The sequence below is a fragment of the Phyllobates terribilis genome, unplaced genomic scaffold (assembly GCF_046119375.1).
Source record: "Phyllobates terribilis strain yellow unplaced genomic scaffold, ASM4611937v1 Scaffold_1__5_contigs__length_1240528914, whole genome shotgun sequence".
NCBI classification, from domain to species: Eukaryota; Metazoa; Chordata; class Amphibia; order Anura; family Dendrobatidae; genus Phyllobates; species Phyllobates terribilis.
This window is the reverse complement of record NW_027362761.1, coordinates 752,172,445-752,196,078: the sequence shown is the minus strand read 5'-3', so window position 1 is coordinate 752,196,078 and position 23,634 is coordinate 752,172,445. Positions and strand designations below refer to the sequence as shown.

At 44.7% G+C, this 23,634-nt stretch overlaps 1 protein-coding gene across 1 annotated transcript in view; it reads right to left on the bottom strand.

Moving 5' to 3' along the window:
* IL12RB1 (interleukin 12 receptor subunit beta 1) overlaps positions 1–23,634 on the bottom strand; it is a 247,624-nt gene that overhangs the window by 31,453 nt on the left and 192,537 nt on the right. The window contains exons 9-11 of the mRNA XM_073636892.1: positions 19,078–19,248; positions 13,361–13,450; positions 9,073–9,228 (exon numbers count right to left, since the gene is read on the bottom strand). Coding sequence (XP_073492993.1) covers positions 9,073–9,228; positions 13,361–13,450; positions 19,078–19,248 — 417 coding nt within the window. The remainder of the gene's footprint in view (positions 1–9,072; positions 9,229–13,360; positions 13,451–19,077; positions 19,249–23,634) is intronic.

Genomic DNA, 23,634 nt, shown 5'->3' with positions numbered 1-23,634 from the left:
GGAAATGTTCTGTTTTGGAAAAGTAAAGATTTAGATGCCACCATAATGATTGAATTTAAAGCATTGTTTAATCACAGGCAATCATGGCACATTATCCTGCTGATTGTTGGCGGCACCTTGGGAGTAGAACTTCACCCCCAACCTTTCCCAGAGTCCATATTGTTAACCATTAACTATATAGGCTCATCCGATATCAGACCGCAATGCTCGGACTGACTGCGTATCTCCCCACCCGAGCGTGACGGCTTCATAGAAATATATGAAGCCATCATGATCGGGTGGGGAGAGCAGCAGGCAGTCTGTGCACTAACAGTCTGTGCACAAACCGACTGGCATGTATGTCTGAATGAGCTTTTAGGCTGAGGCTATAGGGCGACATTGGTTGCGACACTGCCATAGCTTGCTAAGTGTCAATGCTACATCACAGTGCAATAAAAGTAAATTGGTCTATATTTTGTTACTTGCTTGTCACAGATTGTAGTATTCTGGGGGTTGCATTGTGACCCTATTCATTTGTATTGCACCACTATGTAGCAGTGACATCTGGCAAACTTTGGTTGCAGTATAGCAACAGCCTAATGTTTAAGTCACTGTTTGTGCTGAGACAACCCAATTAACAGCAAACTAGAATAGACCAGAATAGAAAAAGAATTCACCATTGTCTTTGTCTGATTACAATGCTTATAAAAATGATTTCATGGTCAGTTTGAAAAAAAAACCTGAAAACAACCCAGATTCCACAATTTTACAATGTACATTCAGTTAATCTGCACTAAAAGTTGAGTAACTTTTTCTAGACCTTGCATTTTTATATTGAAAGTTAGAGCTTGTATTGTACTTCAGAGCTGTATTGACAATTCTGCTTCTTTAAGTGTTTAGATTGTCCAACATTTCCTTACTGCACAAAACTTTGCAGTTGCTCTGATTTACATTCTGGAAAGTGTAGTTTTCACTACAGTCACTGTGCATTAATCTGATGAAGTAAAAGCCATCTCCTACCACATTGGATTGCAGTTAAAGGGAACCTGTCACGTCCTAGCTGCCCTCTAGACTGCCCCCCATAGCGTTGATAGTGATGCAATGTGCATCACTAACAAGCTGTTTTCATGAAAATTGGTGCAGCTGTAATGATTTTATAACGTTTAATTTACACTGCTCAAAAAAATAAAGGGAACACTCAAATAACACATCCTAGATCTGAATGAATGAAATATTCTCATTGAATACTTTGTTCTGTACAAAGTTGAATGTGCTGACAACAAAATCACACCAAAATCATCTATGGAAATCAAATTTATTAACCAATGGAGGCCTGGATTTGGAGTCACCCCCAAAATTAAAGTGGAAAAACACACTACAGGCTGATCCAACTTTGATGTAATGTCCTTAAAACAAGTCAAAAAGAGGCTCAGTATTGTGTGTGGCCTCCACGTGCCTGTATGACCTCCTTACAATGCCTGGGCATGCTGCTGATGAGGTTGAGGATGGTATCCTGTGGGATCTCCTCCCAGACCTGGACTAAAGCATCCGCCAACTCCTGGACAGTCTATGGTGCAACGTGACGTTGGTGAATGGAGCGAAACATGATGTCCCAGATGTGCTCAATCGGATTCAGGTCTGGGGAACGGGCAGGCCAGTCCATAGCTTCAATGCCTTCATCTTGCAGGAACTGCTGACACACTCCAGCTACATGAGGTCTGGCATTGTCCTGCATTTGGAGGAACCCAGGGCCAACCACACCAGAATATGGTCTCACAAGGGGTCTGAGGATCTCATCTCGGTACCTAATGGCAGTCAGGCTACCTGTGGCGAGCACATGGAGGGCTGTGCGTCCCTCCAAAGAAATTCCACCCCACACCATTACTGACCCACTGCCAAACCGGTCATGCTGAAGGATGCTGCAGGCAGCAGATCGCTCTCCACAACGTCTCCAGACTTTGTCACGTCTGTCACATGTGCTCAGTGTGAACCTGCTTTCATCTGTGAAGAGCACAGGGCGCCAGTGGCAACCTTGCCAATCCTGGTGTTCTGTGGCAAATGCCAAGCGTCCTGCACGGTGTTGGGCTGTGAGCACAACCCCCATCTGTGGATGTCGGGTCCTCATACCACCCTCATGGAGTTTGTTTCTAACCGTTTGTGCAGACACATGCACATTTGTGGCCTGCTGGAGGTCATTTTGCAGGGCTCTGGCAGTGCTCCTCCTGTTCCTCCTTGCACAAAGGTGGAGGAAGCAGTCCTGCTGCTGGGTAGTTGCCCTCCTACGGCCCCCTCCATCTCTCCTGGTGTACTGGCCTGTCTCCTGGTAGCGCCTCCAGCCTCTGGACACTACGCTGACAGATCCCGAAAACCTTCTTGCCACAGCTCGCATTGATGTGCCATTCTGGATGAGCTGCACTGCCTGAGCAACTTCTGTGGGTTGTAGAGTCCGTCTCATGCTACCACGAGTGTGAAAGCACAACCAACATTCAAAAGTGACCAAAACATCAGCCAGAAAGCATTGGTACTGAGATGTGGTCTGTTGTCCCCATCTGCAGAACCACGCCTTTATTGAGTGTGTCTTGATAATTGCAAATAATTTCCATCTATTGTCTATTCCATTTGCACAACAGCATGTGAAATTGATTGTCAATCAGTGTTGCTTCCTAAGTGGACAGTTTGATTTCACAGAAGTTTGATTCACTTGGAGTTATATTCTGTTGTTTAAGTGTTCCCTTTATTTTTTTGAGCAGTGTACTTAGATCCTACCTGCTCATTCAGCCATAGGGGCGTGCTTGTCATATTCAGTCATGGTGGATGCAGCATTCGCTCACTGCCTGCGCCGCCCATGTATTTGAATCCTGCTCCCGGCAAGCGCTGATATTATGGGGCGCAGGCGCACTTGTATATGTCCAGCCCCCTGCGCAGTGAGGCTGTGTGATTGCCAGCTTCACTTCGCATGCGCGGAGAACATAGCACGTCATAGCGCATGTGCAGTGAAGCAGTGAAGCACACTGCATCACTAACAACGCTATGGGGGCAGTGTACATAGCAACTAGGACGTGACAGGTTCCCTTTAACATGTTAGGATGTTTGTGCTAATGAACTTGAATATTTCCATTGACATCCAGCAGAACTGTAAATTCAACTCTGCACTGTAACTCAAATGTTCAATGCAAAGTAAGCAATGTGGTGGATTTCCAAAGTCACTCAAGTTTTTATGCAGCTTATATTTGTATATAGAGAAAACCTACAGAGAAAAAAGGTCCTCCAACCACTTTTGAAAATTAAATGAATACAATTTATTGATAAAAAGATAGATAAAAACATATAAAACTTAGATGCTTAAAACAACAGACAAGGAATGAAAAAACACTGGGCAGCAATGTGTCCATGATTGGGTTGTAATAGTTAGTAATCTGTACCTCTTAATACAAGAAGTCTATGATAACCATAGGCGGATTATAATAAGGGCAATCTGGGCTACTGCCCGGGGCCCGAGGCTCCGTGAGGGGCCATTGCCAGATTGCCCTCAGTATAATGTGTGCGGCACCAATGCGGTGCACATATCCCAGCAGGCAGAGGCGAAGGACCCCCGGACCGCTCCCCAGCAGCTGCGCAGGGCCCCTGCTTCTTCTTCGGCCGGGCCAGCACTGCACCTGTAAACTTGCTTGTGTGCTAGCTCAGCCGCGTCACAGCTAGGAGGCACGACCCTGTGCGCGGCCGTGTCTGCTAGCGTGACGTCATGCAGTGCGCGCTGCACTGCTACTTACCACTGGAGAGGAGCTGGACGATGGTGAGTGACGTGTGTGTGTGTCACAGTGTGTCTGTGTGTGCAGATATCATTGTGTGATATGTCTGTTTATATGTATTTTTGTTTCAAATGTGTTTATGCGTGGGACCTCCCGCTGTATCTAGGGGGCACCATGCAGCCTCCCATTGTATCTGGGGGGCGCTGTGCATCCTCCCGCAGTATCTGGGGGGCGCCATGCGGCCTCCTGCTGTGTATAGATGGCGCCGTGCGGCCTCCCGCTGTATCTGGGGGGTGCCGTGCGGCCTCCCGCTGTATCTGGAGGGTGCCATGCGGCCTCCTGCTGTGTATAGATGGCGCCGTGCAGCCTCCCGCTATGTATAGATGGCTACATGCGGCCTCCCGCTGTGTATAGATGGCTACATGTGGCCTCCCGCTGTGTATAGATGGCGCCGTGTGGCCTCCTGCTGTGTATAGATGGCTACATGCGGCCTCCTGCTGTGCATAGATGGTGCCGTGCGGCCTCCTACTGTGTATAGATGGCTAAATGCGGCCTCCTGCTGTGTATAGATGGCTACATGCGGCCTCCTGCTGTATATGGGGGGCGTCGTGCGGCCTCCCGCTGTATCTGGGGGCGCTGTGCTGTGTATAGATGGCGCCGTGAGGCCTCCTGCTGTGTATAGATGGCTGCGTGCGGCCTCCCGCTGTGTATAGATGGCTACGTGTGGCCTCCCACTGTGTATTGATGGCTACGTGCGGCCTCCCACTGTGTATAGATTGCGCCGTGCGGCCTCCTGCTGTGTATAGATGGCTACGTGCGGCCTCCTGCTTAGGAGGCTTATGTGGCAGCTCATATTGTATGTAGGGTCTCAAACTGTATATAGGGGATGTCAGCATACTTAATTATATAAAAATATGCGTGGGACCTCCCGCTGTATCTAGGGGGCACCATGCAGCCTCCCGTTGTATCTGGGGGACGCCGTGCGGCCTCCCGCTGTATCTGGAGGGTGCCATGCGGCCTCCTGCTGTGCATAGATGGCACTGTGCGGCCTCCCACTATGTATAGATGGCTTCGTGTGGCCTCCCGCTGTGTATAGATGGCTACATGCGGCCTCCCGCTGTGTATAGATGGCTACGTGTGGCCTCCCGCTGTGTATAGATGGCGCCGTGTGGCCTCCTGCTGTGTATAGATGGCTACATGCGGCCTCCTGCTGTGCATAGATGGTGCCGTGCGGCCTCCTACTGTGTATAGATGGCTAAATGCGGCCTCCTGCTGTGTATAGATGGCTACGTGCGGCCTCCTGCTGTATCTGGGGGGCGTCGTGCGGCCCCCCGCTGTATCTGGGGGCGCCGTGCTGTGTATAGATGGCGCCGTGCGGCCTACCGCTATGTATAGATGGCTACGTGCTGCCTCCCGCTGTGTATAGATGGCTACATACGGCCTCCCGCTGTGTATAGATGGTTACGTGCGACCTCCCGCTGTGTATTGATGGCGCCGTGCTGCCTCCCGCTGTGTATAGATGGCGCCATGTGGCCTCCTGTTGTGTATAGAGGGCGCCGTGCGGCCTCCCGCTGTGTATAGATGGTTGCGTGCGGCCTCCCGCTGTGTATAGATGGCTACGTGCGGCCTCCCACTGTGTATAGATGGCTACGTGCGGCCTCCCACTGTGTATAGATGGCTACGTGCGGCCTCCCGCTGTGTATAGATGGAGCCATGCGGCCTCCTGCTGTGTATAGATGGCTACATGCGGCCTCCTGCTTAGGAGGCTTATGTGGCAGTTCATATTGTATGTAGGGTCTCAAACTGTATATAGGGGATGTCACCATACTTAATTGTGCTCAATATTAAGTCATACAATTAATGTAAAAAAAAATTATAATTAATATATTAATATTGTGCAGAATTAATTTCACATGAACTATCACATGATCAAAGGGGGATCATGTGACATGTCACATGATACATCAGATGTGTGTGTGTGTGTGTGTGTGTGTAGGGTGGGGGGCCACCTTCTAAACTGCCCGGGGCCCTTGCTACTCTTAATCCACCCCTGATGATAACCACAAACACTCAGTGGAAATGTACAGTTTGGCTGCGTGCCCACAATGTGTTTTTCAAGCGTTTATGCTGCATAATTTGCTCAGCGTAAACGCTTGTAAAACGCTTAGTAATCCGTCCCCCATGGTCCCCAAGGACTATCCGCAATTTCAATGCCCATGCTGCGGATTTTTCCGTAGCGTTTTTGATGCGCTGAAAAATCCGCAGCATGTTCATAATTTGTGCGTTTACGCTTGCGGAATTGCCTTCTCTATGCATTAAAAAACGCAAGGCAATTCCGCATGTGCAAAACGCTTAAAAAATGTGCGAAAAACGCGTGTCAAATTCCACACTCGTTTTTCCGGGAAAGGACATGCAGAAATGAAGCAGAAATTTTCTGCTTCATTTCCGCATCGTGGGCACATACCCTTTTATATGCACCTTTAGCTATAATTAATGTATGTGCATTTCATAAACATAGGACAAAATGTAAACTATCCATCACAATAAATAAATTATTGAAATAACAATGAGGTAAAAAATATATGTAAAGTACTTATTACAGTGGATGTCTACATAGATAAACAGCCTTTATAATCATTTGTGATGAAGTGGAAAATACATATAAGGTGCATAAGTCACAATCATGAGGTAGATCTAAAAAGTGTTAAATGACAAAGGGCAATGTGCAAAAAAATTTTTCTTAAGCAGAACCAGAGAATAGATGCTGGAAGGCAGGGCCGGCGTCAGCACCTGGCCCACCCGGGCAAATGCCGGGGCCCTGAGCAGGCAGAGGGGCCCACTGGCGGTGGCGCACCCTGCTGGGCTATGGGCGGAGGAGAGCGGTGTCAGCGCCCGCCCTTCTCCGCCGCTTGCTCAGGGCCCCGGCAGCTGGATACTTACCTCTCCCCGTGCCTCCGCAGATCAGCTGTCTTTCTGCTCTGCGCTCCCTGTGACGTCTCAGGTTAGAGGGCGCGGTGATGTCTTTACAACGCGCCCTCCCCTGAGCCGTCACAGGGAGCGCTGAGCGGGAAGACGCCGACAACGCTGGAGTTCGGACCGGAGCAGCGGGCAGCAGGTAGCAGGTGAGGAGAAGGGAGGTGAGTATTTGATTTTTTTTTTTTTAATGTATGGAGGCATGGGGCAGTATAAAGAGAAGGGGGGGGGCATCCTCCATGGAGCATTATAAAGAGAGGGGGGGGGCATCCTGCATGGGGCATTATAAAGAGAGGGGGGGACATCCTGCATGGGGCATTATAAAGAGGGGGGGTGACATCCTGCATGGGGCATTATAAAGAGGGGGGGTGACATCCTGCATGGGGCATTATAAGGTGGGGAACAGCCTGCGTGGGGCATTATAAAGGGGGGGCAGCCTGCATAGTGCATTATGTGGGGGGGGGAACAGCCTGCATGGAGCATTATAAGGGGGGGGCGGCAGCCTGTATGGGGCATTATGTGGGGGGTAACAGCCTGCATGGAGCATTAAAAGGGGGGGGGCCTGTATGGGGCATTATGTGGGGGGTAACAGCCTGCATGGAGCATTATAAGGGGGGGACAGCCTGTATGGGGCATTATGTGGGGGGTAACAGCCTGCATGCAGCATTATATGGGGGCCAGTATCCTGTATGGAGCGTTATAAGGGGACCGGTATCCTGTATGGAGCGTTATATGGGGGCCAGTATCCTGTATGGAGTTTTATAAGGGAACCAGTATCCTGTATGGAGCGTTATATGGGGGCCAGTATCCTGTATGGAGCGTTATATGGGGGCCAGTATTCTGTATGGAGCGTTATATGGGGGCCAGTATTCCGTATGGAGCCTTATATGGGGGCCAGTATTCCGTATGGGGCCTTATATGGGGGCCAGTATTCCGTATGGAGCCTTATATGGGTGCCAGTATTCCGTATGGAGCCTTATATGGAGGCCAGTATTCCGTATGAAGCCTTATATGGGGGCCAGTATTCCGTATGAGGCCTTATATGGGGGCCAGTATTCCGTATGGAGCCTTATATGGAGGCCAGTATTCCGTATGGAGCCTTATATGGGGGCCAGTATTCCGTATGGGGCCTTATATGGGGGCCAGTATTCCGTATGGAGCCTTATATGGGGGCCAGTATTCCGTATGGAGCCTTATATGGGGGCCAGTATTCCGTATGGAGCCTTATATGGGGGCCAGTATTCCGTATGGAGCCTTATATGGGGGCCAGTATTCCGTATGGAGCCTTATATGGGGGCCAGTATTCCGTATGGGGCCTTATATGGGGGCCAGTATTCCGTATGGGGCCTTATATGGGGGCCAGTATTCTGTATGGAGCCTTATATGGGGGCCAGTATTCCGTATGGAGCCTTATATGGGGGCCAGTATTCCGTATGGGGCCTTATATGGGGGCCAGTACTCCGTATGGAGCCTTATATGGGGGCCAGTATTCCGTATGGAGCCTTATATGGGGGCCAGTATTCTGTGTGGAGCGATTCACCGGTTTCTGAGCTATTGTGGAATTTACAATAGATATCACTCATGTAATGTAAGAAGTGAAATCTTCGGCATTGTACTATATATATATTTCTCCTCCGTATCTCTGCATCATGAATCGTGGTATGTGTTAAAGGGGCCCACTGAGACTCTTTCGCCCGGGGCCCAGAAAAACCTGGAGCCGGCCCTGCTGGAAGGTCTTAGACTTCCTTTAGGTGTGTACTGCAGGGAGAGTAAATGGTGTGTTAAATAATTCAGTGTATATTATTAGTATAATCAACGCTCCTCCTTGCAGACAGACCAAAGATATCTTAATATAAAGCTAAATAGAAAATTCACAACTAATGCTGTTCACGGAAGCATGGTGGTTAATTCAAAGGTCAATTAATATTCATAATCATCAGAAGCTAAGTACACAATCAAATGGTCAATATGCAGAAAAAAGTATAGTTACCCGGACCACAGAGCGCAACAGTGTCACCCCTTGATGCGCGTTTCGGCGGATCTTCCTCAGAAGGGGTGTGTTTTTTGTCAATAAATTTTATTCATTTAATTTTCAAAAGTGGTTGGAGGACCTTTTTTCTCTGTAGGTTTTCTTTATATTAATAGGCCTCCGCATTATTGTCTGGGGCATCATTATTATTATTATTTTTATTATTATTATTAATTTACATATCGTCATTGATTCCATGGCGTTGTACATAAGAAGGGGTTACATACCAAATACAGATATCACTTACAGTAAACAAACTAACAATGATAAGTTGATATATTTGTATATAATCTAAATGGTGTTCAAAGTTGGACGTACACTTCACACAGAAATTTATATTACCCTTTGAGACATTGGTTTCAAGATCTTTTATGATAATAATCCAGTTTTGTAAAATGTTTTGACATTCGTGAAGATCAAATGTATCCCATTTCAGGTGAATTGAGTTGAAAGTAATATTGATGACTGTGAGATTTCTTGGTCCTATGCTAAATGAAGCTGAAATAGAATTACACAGATGTCATGTACAATTCCTACAATTATCATTATGCTTAAAGGGAGTCTCCTGCTGTATATATATATATATATATATATATATATATATTATTTTTTTATTTTTTTTTCATCTATACAGAGGATGGCTGATAAATTATAATCACTGGAGCTCACAAGATTGGAACCCCAACAATCACCTGGAATGGGGTACCAAAGTCCTGTGAGGATAGAATGGTAGTATACATAACCATTCTACTACTCCCATAGAAGTGGATGGATCATGCATCATGATCGGTGGTGATACATGTACAATACCACTCCATTCACACAGGCTGATGGAGGTCTCTGTAATGTTGTATAGGTAGGTGATACATGTATTTAGTAGGAAAACTCTTGTAATGATATTAGAGAAATATAACGTATTAACACATAAATAAAAGTATAAAGCTGGCAATACACATAAGATAAAAGTTAGCAATACCCACTGATTTTGATGGAAACGTGAGTGATGTGTATGTGAACTCCTTGAATGTCCTCCTACAGTCAATGTCAAAGACAAGGAAGATTTAGAATTTTGGGGTCTGACAGTGGTTAGCCCTCTGCCAGAGTTACTAAATTTTAAAGGGAGGGGGCCCCGCTTCAGATTGACATAGCTTGCTTTCCAGAGCAAGCACTATCTGAATGTTGCTGGCGTGTGTGCGTATGTGTACCGACATTGTATGTCCATGGCTGCCCGTGCTCAGTGGCCGGGTGTGTTCTCCTCCATGTCTTCTTTCTACATTAATACACCCAGAAGAATAGCAAGTGCTTGCAGAAAGGAGTTATCTAAAGCTGCTCGCTACACTTTTGGGTGTATTAATGTAGTAAGTGACAGAAAGAAGACAGGAAGGAGAATGCTCCTGGCCTCTGAGCATGGGTGGCCAGGTACAGACAGTGCACATGTTGGCAATCAGACTGCCTTTAACCCCTTCAACCCCCAAGCCTGTTTTCACCTTCATAACCAGGCCAAATTTTACAATTCTGACCAGTGTCACTTAATGTGGTAATAACTCTGGAACGCTTCAACGGATCCCACTGATTCTGAGATAGTTTTTCGTGACATATTGTACTTCATGATAGTGGTAAAATTAGTTTGATATGACTTGCGTTTAAGTGTAAAAAAAAACGGCCATTTCGAGAAAATTTAAAACATTTTGCAATTTTCAAACTTTTTATTTTTATGCCCTTATACCAGAGAGATATGTCACACAAAATAGTTCATAAATAACATTTACCACATGTTTACTTTACATCAGCACAATGTTTGAAACCTAATTTTTTTTTGTTAGGAAGTTAGAAGGGTTAAAAGTTGACCAGCGATTTCTCATTTTTCCAACAAAATTTACAAAACCATTTTTTAGGGACCACATTACATTTGAAGTGACTTTGGGGGGCCTATAAACTGCACCCCTCAAAACCACATTCAAAAAGTTCATTAACTCTTCAGATGCTCCTCAAAAATTAATGCAACGTGGAAGGAAAAATTTAACATTTTATTTATTTTTTCACAAAAATTTTACTTTAGCTCAAAGGATTTTTTTTCACAAGGGTAAAAGAAGAAAATGGACCCAAAATTTGTTGTGCAATTTCTTCTGAGTAATCCAATATCCAATATGTGAGGGAAAACTACTGTTTGAAAGCATGGCAGAGCTCAAAAGGGAAGGAGCACCGTTTGACTTTTTGAACGCAAAAATGGCTGGAATCATTAGCGGATGCCATGTCACATTTGGAGAGCTCCTGATGTGCCTAAACAGTGGAAATCCCCCACAAGTGACCCCATTTTATAAACTAGACCCCTCAAGAAATGTATCTAGATGTGTTGTAGCGCCTTGAACCTCCAAGTGCTTCACGGAAGTTTATAACGTAGAGCAGAGAAAATAAAAAATCAATTTTTTTCCACAAAAATGTTTTTTTATCCCCAATTTTTTTATTTTCACAAGGATAACAGGAGAAATGGGCCCCAAAATTTGTGGTGCAATTTCTCCTGAGTATGCCAATACCCCATATGTGAGGGAAAACTACTGTTTGCACGCAAAATTGGCTGGAATCGAGAGAGGACGCTATGACGCATTTGGAGAGCCCCTGATGTGCCTAAACAGTGGAAACCCCCGACAAGTGACCCCATTTTTGAAAAATGTAGGTTTAGCCCTAAATTTTTCATTTTCACAAGGGTAACAGGAGCAAAATGGACCAAACAATTTGTTGTGCAATTTCTTCTGAGTACACTGACACCCCATATGTGGCCAAAAACTACTTTTGAGGCACAGTGCAAAACTCAGAAGGGAAGGAGAGCCATAATTTGGTGCAGATTTTACTGTTATGGTTTGCAGATGCCATAACCCACTGGGAGAACTCCTGAGGTGCCAGAATATCACAACCCCCATAAGTTACCCGATTTTACAAACTACACCTCTCAATGAATTCATCTAAGGGTGTAATGATCATATTGACACCACGGGTGTGTCCCAGAATTTTATACCATTGGGCAGCAAAGAAAAAATAATTGGATTTGGGAGCTCAGAATTCGCTTGATTTCTTTTGGTGGGTGAGGAGCCATAGTGCTTTTCCACAGCCTTTGTACTACCAGTAACATGGATGACAGAACTGAGTGGGGACTTTCTTTTTTGTGTATTGAGTTGAATCTTTTTGTTGGGAACACTTTACATAACATTTGGGATTACATTTATCCGGTGCGCTACTTTGAGCACTTATATCAGGGTTTCCATCTAAATCTCCGAATGGTATGATTCAGATCAAAGCTCTGAGGGATTAATTCACTATAATGAGGCAGCAGAATTACTTTGGACTCTGTCTGGCCTCTGTTCAGCGGAACATCATGTAGTTGGGAGATAAACAAAGCAGCTAAAACCTTAGCTGTAAACGATTTTGGTGAAGGAACCAAGTGAACCTTCTTGCTAAAACGGTTAGCCACCATCCACACCACAGTATTACCATCAGAATTAGACAAATCCATGACAAAATCCATAGACAAGTGGGTCTAAGGTTGAGACGGAACCTTGTTAGGCAAAATAAACCCTGCCGTGACCTGGGAGAGGCTTTCAACCTGGCACAAATCCTGCCCTTATGGACATACTTATCCACTTATTTTCAAGCACTCTGCCACCAAAAGGACCTGGAAACAGCTCTCCAGGTGGCAGAGGAACCCAGATGTCTGGCCAACACTGAGTCTCATTCTTCGTTAAGAAGATCGGTGCAAAGCGAGGAAGGCACAAAAAACTTGCTGGGTGGCAAGCCCTCCTGAGCCTCTATAATGCGCTGTTTGAGATCGATGTCCAAAGCACCCACCATTACCCCTTTACTAAGAATTCTGACTGGATTTTCGTCCATCAACTCTGGAACGAGAGTATGTGATAAGGCATCTGCCTTAACATTCCTACTACCAGGAAGATATGTCACTTAGCAGCGTCAACATACAGTAAATTTTTGTGATCAGTAAAGACCATTACTCTATGCCTAGCCCACTCCAACCAATGGCTCCATTCCTCGAAAGCTCTCTTCACCGCCAAAAGTTCCCGATCACCTATATCATAGTTGGACTCTGCTTGTGAGAATTTCCACGAGAAAAAAGCACAAGGATGAAAATAACCGTCCTTCTTCTGTGAAAGAACAGAGCTCATTCTACAAGATCCCTGCAGCAAATCAGCACTGATTTCACTCTTTCCGCCTTTGGATGTAACTGACATCCAAAGGAATTGAGAGATCAGCAGCAGTTCTCATTACCTCCAGATGTCTGATTTGTCCAATTGGACAATTGGAATTGTGCCAGCAACGTAGGTGAGTATAGGTGTTATTATTTTCTTTGGGGGGAAACATTAAGATTCAGAAGGTTGCCAAGTAGTGGACAACCTCTTAAACAACACTATCTCCAAACATTTTCTGGCTAGTAATAAGATTTGAAAACTACATATCCTTCTGAATTAAATGCATAATCTTAGCTGTCAAATACAATTTAGATTCAGTATTCAGTAGGGACAATATTATTATTAAAAACACACAGGTCTAAGCAAAATTTTACAATAAAAAAGGATCAAAATTCAAAAGCAGAAATTTAGAGAGAAAGTGAATTTTTACATACGCTTGAAGTAGTGTGTTGTGCCCACAGTAATCTGGTTTTTACTCATCCTATGAATATAAATTTTGTAACACTTCATTGGGAGAAAATTATCTGGAAAAAAAATAGCAACTGTTAAACATCGTCACCAAAGAAATGAAATAATAAACATGGTTACGACCACTAGCAACGAATTAACTAACTGTCACTATATCAGGGGCCATAACCATGGATATCTAAGCTACTGCAATGCCCTACATGGGGAAAGCGACATAGCTAGTCAGAAGAACTATACTACATTTCTAATTTAAGGTATTTGCTTTTATCATTATTACACCTACTACATATTGGGAGATGGGAATACCTCTTTAATTTTAATATTTTAATGACTATGGTACTGTGATGCCCAGCTGCGCTTGGTATCACAGATCCTAGAAGAGTGCATTGATGGATTCCTCCACAAGAGGCCCCCCATAAACATTCACACATCTTCACCTTCCACCTCAGACCAGCAGAGGGAGCCCGTAAGGGATATAATTAGGGAAGGTGGAGCCAGGCAGTTCAGTTCCTCTGGAGAGTTCAGCAAGTGCAGGTCTGAATGCAGAGTAGAGCTCAGTTCAGTTGTAGCTCAGAATAGTGAGCTTTAGGTGTGCCGGCGCCATAAGATCGGTGAAGCGCGGCAAGCTGCCGTTAGTGTGTATAGCCTAGTGATGGCACGAGTAGGCCGAAGGCAAGTGGAGAGTTAGTACATAGGGGGCAGAGGAGCTTAACTAGCTCACCCCGAAGCAGTTACCGGACACCGGGTCCGAGCTTACCGGGATCTCTATGACCCAGTAAGGCATAACCGGAATCCCTGGAGAACTACAGGTCCCAGGAACGCTAAAGTGCTGATACGTAACAGAGCCGGGAGACACATAGGCCCCGCAAGCTGAGGAGCATGTATTCCAAGAAAAGGCCCTACCACAAGGTCAGCCAGCGCAGAACAGAGACAAAGTTAGGCCTAGCTCCAGGCAGGACAAAAACTTACTACGCAGAGGCAAGAAACAGAAGGCCCTACACCTGCTCATTGGGGAGGATCCTGATATGCACCCTTCACCCTACAGTGCTCCGGGATGTGCCTGATTTTCCACCAGTAAAAGGTACTGAAGTGACTACCGTGTCCGTCCCCGTTCTTGCTCTGACCCGGCTGGGTCTCGCCTGTCCTGCATCCCCCTCTCCGTACGCTGCCCTGAGGCCTAGCTCCACCTGTGGGGAGCTATACCATCGAGCTGCCTTATCACCGGGCCTCAGTGCTCTGCGCAGCGCTGGTGATTCTCACCAGAAACCACAGGTGGTGTCACAAACTTTCATAAAACTAAGAAACCTATTATCCCAGTATACAATCCCATTTTTTAAAGCTGACCCCAGGGTACGGGCCCGGAAGCCGACCACCGCGACATCCCCAAGGCCAGGTAAAGGCCCGGGTACCGAGTCATCCCCATCCCCTGGGCTAGTCAGTACTATATTAGGTTTCTCAATGAAAAAAGGAAAAGTTACTGCCCTCTGAAACCCTTCCTGTTCTGTATATGTTTAGACTTTTTATTGTAATGGTGCCCATACGCTGTAGATAGTTAAATGCTTCCTCACGGTCACACATCTGCTTCATCCAATAAGCATGTTATTGGATGAAGCAGGTGAGGTAATGTGTATTTGTGTAATGAGGCAGAGTATGGCCTAGGGATATCAACACCCTTTTATCAAGCTGTGCAGAATTATTAGGCAGCTTGTTTTTGTCAGGCAAAATGGGTCAAAAAAGAGATTTAACTGACTCTGAAAAGTCAAAAATTGTTACAAGTCTTACAGAGGGATGTAGCACTCTTGAAATTGCTACGATATTGGGACCCGATCATAGAACCATCAAAAGTTTTGTTGCTAATAATCAACTGGGTCGCCTAAACGTGAGTAGAAAAAATACACATTAACTGCCAAAGATTTGAGAAGAATTAAACATGAAGCGACCAGGAGCCCATTATCCTCCAGTGCTGTCATATTCCAGAACTGTAACCTCAGTAAGGAAGGCTGAAACCTGGCCACTGCTGAACAAGACACAGAAGTATAAATGTCAAGACTGGGCCAAGAAATGTCTGCAAATAGGTTTTTCAAAGGTTTTATAGACTGATGAGATGAGAGGGGTTCTTGCCAGACCAGATGGATGGACCCATGGCAAGAACAGTAATGGGGCACAGACTTCCACTCAGACGCCAGCAAGTTGGAAGTGGGGTGCTATGGTCTGCTATTGTTAAAGATGAGCTAGTTGGACCTTTTCGGGTTTATGATGAACTCAAAATCAACTCTCAAACCTACTGACAGTTTTTAGATGACATTTTCTTCAAACAGCGGTACAGGAAAAAGTCTGCATCTTTGAAGAAAACCATGATTTTTCTGCTCCATTGCATCAAAGTACTCCACTGCTTGGCTAGCCAGTAAAGGCCTTAAAGATGAAAAAATAATGACATGGCCACACTCTTCATCTGACCTAAACCCCATTGAGAACTTGTGGCCTCTTCTTAAATGGGATATTTGTGGTGAAGGAAAACAGTACACCTCTTTGTATAGTGTCTGGGAAGCTGTGGTTGGTGCTGCCCAAAAAGTTGATTTTCAAAAGACAGACTCCATGGATGGAAGGCTTATAACTTGTATGTTAAAGAAGAGTGGCTATATAGGTCACTGATATTTTCAGTGAAATGTCAGAAATGTATTTTGTAAATTTTGACTTGTTTGGTTATTATCCTGACTTTAACAGATGAAAATAAACAATTGAGATGGGAAAATTTACATTTTTCATTTAGATGCATAATAGTTTTAAACACTAATATTTGCTCAATAATTCTACACACATAGATATTCTCATAAGAAACACAAAACCTCACTTTTACTTTCTTAAATATTCAAGTTTCAGGCTTCTTAACCTTTTGGATTGAGCGACAGCAGGGTTGGCGATTTAATTGTGATGTCACCAAATTTCCTGTCCTATGCGGGAATCAAGAAGAACTGGATAGGAGTAGACAGACTGGTAAGTCTTCTATAGTATTTTTGAATGTATGTGTGTGTATATATGCTTTGTGCATACATATATGTCTGTATGTATGTGCTCTGTGTATACATATATGTGTGTATGTGCTCTATGTATACATATATGTCTGTATATATGCATGTGCTCTGTGTAAACTGTAAGATGGCCGCCGGACAGGTCCTTGACGGGAGATATGTATCATCGAGGTTGGTAGCTTTGGTGATGTAAACCCGGGAAAGCATGCTCCAGCACGTATAGTGCTGAGACGGTTAATAGGGCGTATCAGGGCCGGTTTTATGAGCAGTCATAAGAGATGTGTGGGCATGGCTGCTCACATATCCCCGCCCCGGGGCGTGGTTTGGTAAATAAAATGGAGACCAAGTGTCTCATTCAGTGTCTGTGTCTGGAGATGTGTGGATCTTCAGTGTGTTGGTCTGTGCTAAGGACTTGAGAACTGGACTCTGACCCAAGCGGGCGAACCCGTAATATTATATGGACATTTTTCTTTGTGCTTCGACTTTGTGCTGAAAAAGGCTGTTTTTGTGTTTTGCTTCCTGAGCGGTTTATGCTGCCTTAATAAACTAGCCTGGATATTCCAATGAAAATGCTTCCTGTGCCTACCTCAACCGCAGCTGAGGGAGTACAAACCCTACAATACATATGTCTTTATGTATGTGTTCTGTGGATACATGTATGTCTGTATGCATGTACTCTGTGTGTATGTGTTCTGTGTGTACATGTGTGTTTGTGCTCTGTATGTGTGTATATGTGCTCTGTGTATATACGTATGTATGTATTAGAAATTAGCGGATCAGGCAAAATTGGAAATTTGACTTCGCACAGATTTTCCCAGGAAATTTGATTTGCAGAGAAGATTTCCTTCATGAATTGAATATGTCTTATTATGGTTTGGGTTCTCTTCAGACCTCAAAGCATAATAAACATTATATGTAAAAAAATAAAACTAAAATCTTATAGTCACCTTACCGCTCACCTCTCCGGCCCCTCTGCTTCTCATCATCACCCATCCAGTCCTCATTGCATTTTCAGATGGCTGCCCCTTGCACTAGGCCCGGATTTCCATGTTTTACTAGGCCGTGGGGGTTGAGAACAGATATCCAGACTGTGATGCCATGATGCCATGACCTTTTACGAGTCCTCGTTAACTTTGCATGAACATGCACAGAACCCTCACCGGTCTAGTCATATCCGGGAATCTGGGCCCAGTATGAGAGGCCCAGGGATTTCAGCGCTAGCGGCGATGATCTAAAATTGTGGTGAGAACCAGATGGGTGACTTGAGGAGCGGAGGGGCCGTAAAGGTCAGCAGTGAAGTGCGTATCAGGTTTTTCTTTTTTACATTCTGATGGCCTTTTTTTATGGTTCAGTTTACGGCTTTTGCTAAATCTATTTATGGGTACTGCGGAATCTACGTGGAAGCGAATTTAAAAAAAATCTGTACTTTGGCAAATGCTGATTAATGTAAAATTTGAGTAGAATTCTATTCCACTTGAAGTTATTCGCTCATCTGTAGTGTGTATGTATTTGCTCAGTGTATATGTGTGTATGTGCTCTGTGCATACATATGTGTGTGATTGTGCTCTGTATACAAATGTGTATATGTGGTCATTGTATACATATATGCATGTATGTGCTCTCTGTATACATGTTTATGTTACTATGTAACATACGGTTACTGTTCACACATAGTTAAAAGTATGTATGTGGGGGAGAGGGTCCACAGTCGGATGACGGCCGTTTCGCGTGCCAAGCACGCTTCTACGAGTCCAGGTAGCATGCTTTTAACTATGTGTGAATAAAAGAAGATTTTAGCTCATGCAGTGTGCCACCCCGTGCATTTCTACTTGGTTGTCATTCCATGGACTTCATCTTTGGAGGTGCTGATGAGGATTGCTGCTTCAGCTGTTACTGATCCCGGAGCTCCGCATTGAAAGGTACACTCAGCACGCATGGTGCCGGTTAATACTTTGTTGTATGTTTGTATGTATGTTCTCTCTATATACATGTTTGGGTGTGTATATATGTGCTCTGTGTATACATATGTATGTGTATGTGCTCTGTGCAAACACATATGTGTGTGTAACATGCAGTGTGTGTATATGGGTGTGTTACATACAGTGTCTGTGTCACATACAGTATGTGTGTATGTAGCATCCACATTTATAAATACAGCAAAGATCAGAGTTCATATGTTTAAACATGTTGGCAATCACCCCACAAATTAACAAAATGATGCTCATTCATAGGGTGATTAGATTGCTTATGCTGGAAAAATAGTCATTGTTCTCATTAGCACATCACTTGGTATAAACTGCAGATGTGCTACTGACAACATGCATGGGGACAGATTGATCTATTAATGATCGTTTTGGCCCATCATTCTTAGTCAGCCTGTGTAAAGGGACCGGTAAATAAGCGCCGAACGACTTGAATATTGTCGATCGCACTCAGCCCATGTAAATGCGACCTAAATGTCTCTTTGTGATGGTGTAATATGCTACCAATTGAGGCCCCACTCTTAACTTTTGCCAGGGCCCCACTTTGTCTAAAATTGGCCCTTACCACCAGCATTGTAATTGTTCATTAATAAAATAAATTATCAAAAATACAAGTTATCTAATAATTGTGCAAACCTTGTATGATCTACTGTTCCCAATGTTGTAGATTACCTGTAAATATGGTTGCATTATTGGTTAGATTTTCTGTAAGATTGCTAAAGTTTGCCCTTTTCATCTCATTGGTTTTCCATACAATGCAATATGATGATTTTCTTGCTTTCTTTTCTTTCCACTTCAATGTTAGATTATTTCCAGATAATGTGACATTTTCAAAGGCTATTGCTGAAAGTATGAAATATAATGAGTACAAGAGCAAACACATTTTTACATAAAATTTGATATGTGCAATTGTTTAGGCACTTTCGATTTTATCCAATTGAGTTATATTTGAACAAGTTAGTTCTAATTTGTTCGGCTTTAATCGAAGTCAAGAGTAGAATATTAGGGAACAAATTGATTGTGTAAACTTCAAAGGGGCTGTCTTCATGGCACTAAAGGTAGCCGGATCCGGTGAAGCTGGACAATCAGCTTTAGAGCAGCACTTACAAGCTCCAAATAGACTGCAGCGGTGGCTGGTAACTTAGCCACTGAGAAGAAAATTAAACAACCCTTCATGCATGAGAATGGAAAGGATTTTTAATGAAAAGTAAATTGCAAAGTTGCTTGTTCAAGCACCTTTCCAATATTACACATTTTCTAAAATGAGAATAATCCTATAAATGTCACAAGCTACTTGTATTCAGCAGACATGGTCTCATCAAACAAGATTAGGTTTTGAAAATACATGGAATAAAGACGAAAAGGCACAGGAAATATTCACCCCAACATCCAAAAGCAACAGAGCTTTTTCCATATTACTCTTCCACCCTCTCCTGTCATTTGATTCATAAACAGCAGCTGGCTATATGCACTATATACCTATTAACTTTCTGTTTGCAATTTCCATTTCCACTATCCAGAATGTTATTAACCCCTTCCTGCAGCGGTCAATTTAGTTTTTTGTTTTTTTTCGTTTTTTTCTCCCTTTCTTCCAAAAGCCATAACTTTTTAATCTTTCTGTTCACCTAAATGTAAAAAGGCATGTTTTTTTGCAGGACAAGTTGGACTTTTGAATGACACCATTCGATTTACCACAGTGTACTGGAAAATGAGAAAAAAAAATCCAAGTGCAGTGAAATTATGAAAAAAAAAATGTGATTCTGGCATTGTTTTTTTGGGAATTATTTTCAGGCTATGTGCCCACGATGCAGAAATGAAGCAGAAAATTTCTGCAGCATTTCTGCATCTCCCTGGCAGAAAAAACGCATGCAGATTGTACAGGCAAATTGTGCATGCGTTTTTCCTGCAGAATACATGCGGATCCACATGCGGGTTCACATGCGTTTCTGCATGCAGATTGACAAGCGCTTTCCAGGCGATAGCATCACTTGGAAAGTGCTTGACAACTAGGTCACACTGTATAAATCCATGCAAACAGCATGAATTTATACAGTGTGAACCGTAAAAATGAAAACAAATAAAGCTATACTCACCCCCGAGGCCCCGGCGTGGCTGCAGCGCTCGTTCCTGTCTGGTTCCCGGCTGCCGGCATATCGCGAGACAGAGCGGTGAAGGGCCTGCGGTCACATGACTGTGACGTCACCGCAGGTCCTTCAGCGATGCCGGCATTCAGAGAGAAGATGCCGGACAGGTGAGTATAAACTTTATTTGTTATTTTATTCTTTTTTTACAGGTACAATGGTACCCAGGTCTGGATGAGAGTCTCCTCTCCTCCAGAACTGGGTACCATCCGCACATAGAAACGCATAGAAGCCGCTTGTACAAATGTACAATCGCAGTTTCTATGCGTTTCAATGCAAGTCAATGGCGGGAGTTCCGCTGCGCTACCGCAAAATTAAATGACATGCTGCGGATTTTTGTACGCAGCATAAACGCTGCGGAAAAATCCGCAGCATGTGCATAGAACATGCGGAATCCCCTTGGGGACCATGGGGTGCGGATTACCTAGCGTTTCACAAGCGTTTATGCTGCGGAAATTCCGCAGCATAAACGCTTGAAAAACGCTACGTGGGCACGCAGCCTTACAGCGTATATTGTTTGGTAAAAATGACCGGCAATATGATTCTCCTCCTCAGTACGATTATTTTAATACCAAATCAGTTTTTCATTATTTTATTGGTGAAAAAAAATTAGAAATTTTGAAAAAACATTTTTTTGATTGTGTCACCATTTTTCAAGACCGTAACACTTTCATTCTTTGATCGATGGAGCCGTGCGAGGGTTTGTTTTTTGCGGAGCGAAACATTTTTACTGATATCATTTTTGGATCGATATGACATTTTGATAGCTTCTTACAGCATTTTTGCGGCATTACAGAGACCAAAAAAACGCAATTTTGTCGTTTTGCTTTTTCTTCTGTTTATAGTGTTTACTGATCGTGTTAATTATTTTTATAATTTGATAGATCAGACTTTTCTGCATGTGGAAATAACACATTTTTTATTATTATTATTTTAATCAATGGGGAAAAAGAGAATGATTTGAACTTTTTTTTTTATTTCATATTTGTTAAAACTTTTATTTTACTTTTCATTGTATTATTAGTCCCCTTAGGGGACTTGAACCTGTGATCATCTGATCGCTTATATAATAAATAGCAATACCACAGTGTTGCTGCATATAGTAAAAACCATGGTCTCCTTTGAAGCTCAGCCACAGGCTGGGTTTCAAGGGAGTTCCATAATGGAAGGCACAGAGGTCTTCAACACACTGCCATAGCAACCCATAAGCGCCCCATGATTGCTTCACAGGAGTGCCGATGGGCACATAGAATGATGCACCTCCATGTTGGCACGCTGTTAATGTTGCTGTTAGAGATTGACAGCGGCATTTAACAGGTTAACAGTCGCGGCTGTTAGAAGCAGGTCCCGGCTGTAAACACACAGCCATTACCTGCCAGGTATGGGGCAAGCTCACCCTGTGAGCCCGCGTCGCACACCCACAACCGACTTGCGCCGTATATATAAGGCGGATGTTGGTAAGGGGATAAGAAAAGCACTGTAAGTTAAGTTATGTCTGATCTAGAGGACCACAAAAACCCATTACAGATATGCTCTTTGATTGCTCTCCCATGCACATCACTGGGACCTGTACGAATGTGACGCCTCTACTCAGAAAGTTTTACCCTGGGTGATGGGGGACTCGGTGTCGGGCCCTGCGTTGAAGAGATGGGATGCAGCCGTGGCCTGGGCCCGACCCGTGCTCAGGGCTGTCACATTAGAAAGAGATGGTGTGGGCTATTCCGGGTTGAGTGGCTGATTAACGACTATGCCACCTGTGGTGTCTGGTGAAGGGCCACCAGCGCCGCTACAGTCCGCTGAGGCCTGGTGTCATGGTGGCTAAAGTTCTCGCTGCTCCCCACAGGCGGAGCAGGGCCTCAGGGCAGGCAAGGCGGGAAGAAGGGGGGTTAGCAGTAGCGCGGGAGTATGGGCACCGCGTCGCGTGGTATGGCGCGTAATGAACAGTCCGGAGGCCATAGGGGTGAACTTCCAAGGCTTTACTCACTCAGATGTATTAGCGGGAAGGCGACTCCCTGCTCCTCGCGGAGTCCTGTGGCCACCTGGGACGGGGGTCCGACTACCTCCGAGGAAGTCCAGTGTTCGGTAGAGACAATACACCAGGGTGTTCCTGCACTACAGACTTCACCCCTTCCCGTCTGTGCATGTGTGGATAGGCCGGGTCTCCCTCTGAGCTCCTCTCAGGTGTAGGGGTCGGGTGGCAATTCCTCTCCATCCGACGCCCGGCGGGATCCTCAGGGCCTAACCGGGCTTTCCCGTCCTGGTAGGCGAGGACAGGAGGCGTGCTCCGCTCCGTCTGTATCCTCCCCGGGACCCATTTGCTAGGGAGCCACACTCTAAAGCTCCCGGGCCTTCTTGATCCTGGTCCTCGGCCGGGTTGAGACATTCCTTGTCTGCAACCTACCTCTCGTCCCAAGATCGGGGTACGAGGGCTGTGTCCCTGGCCGGTGCACACCCACACAGGATCTGCGCTCCCGGAGGGAAGTCACATTACACACAGTATTTTGACAGCACAGTGACAGCCGACAGACTAGCAAAGGCTAGACTGAACAAGAACCAAAGGACCAAGATCAAAGATGGCATTCTATTAAATATGAAATTTGAAGTGTAACTAACTAGTGTTCCTCCACCCACACCCACTAACTGGTTCTTACCACTTTGTGTTCCCCAGTATCCCTGTAACCAGGGGAGCAGCACCTAGAGCATACGAGCTCCCTCTGGTGGAAATGTGGTGTTGGATGCAAAAGGCTAGGTCACTACCATCACACCGGCCTTACCTCAGAGGAGGAACACCACACTCCATTAAAGAAGTGCAGCATTCCTGTGGCGGTCGAACCCTCAGGGGCGCCACATGAACATTTAAGTGTCAAATAAGAAGTGATAAAATTGTCCAAAATCTTACCTGCTATCTGTGCAGAAAACTCAATGTCTAGGGGATGTTGCTGCTATAGGCTGCATGCCCACTATGCGTTTTTCAAGCGTTTTTGCCGCGGAATTTCCGCAGCGAAAACACTTAAAAAACACTTGGTAATACGTGCCCCATGGTCCCCAACGATAATCCGCATGTGCTGTGCACATGCTGCGGAAATTT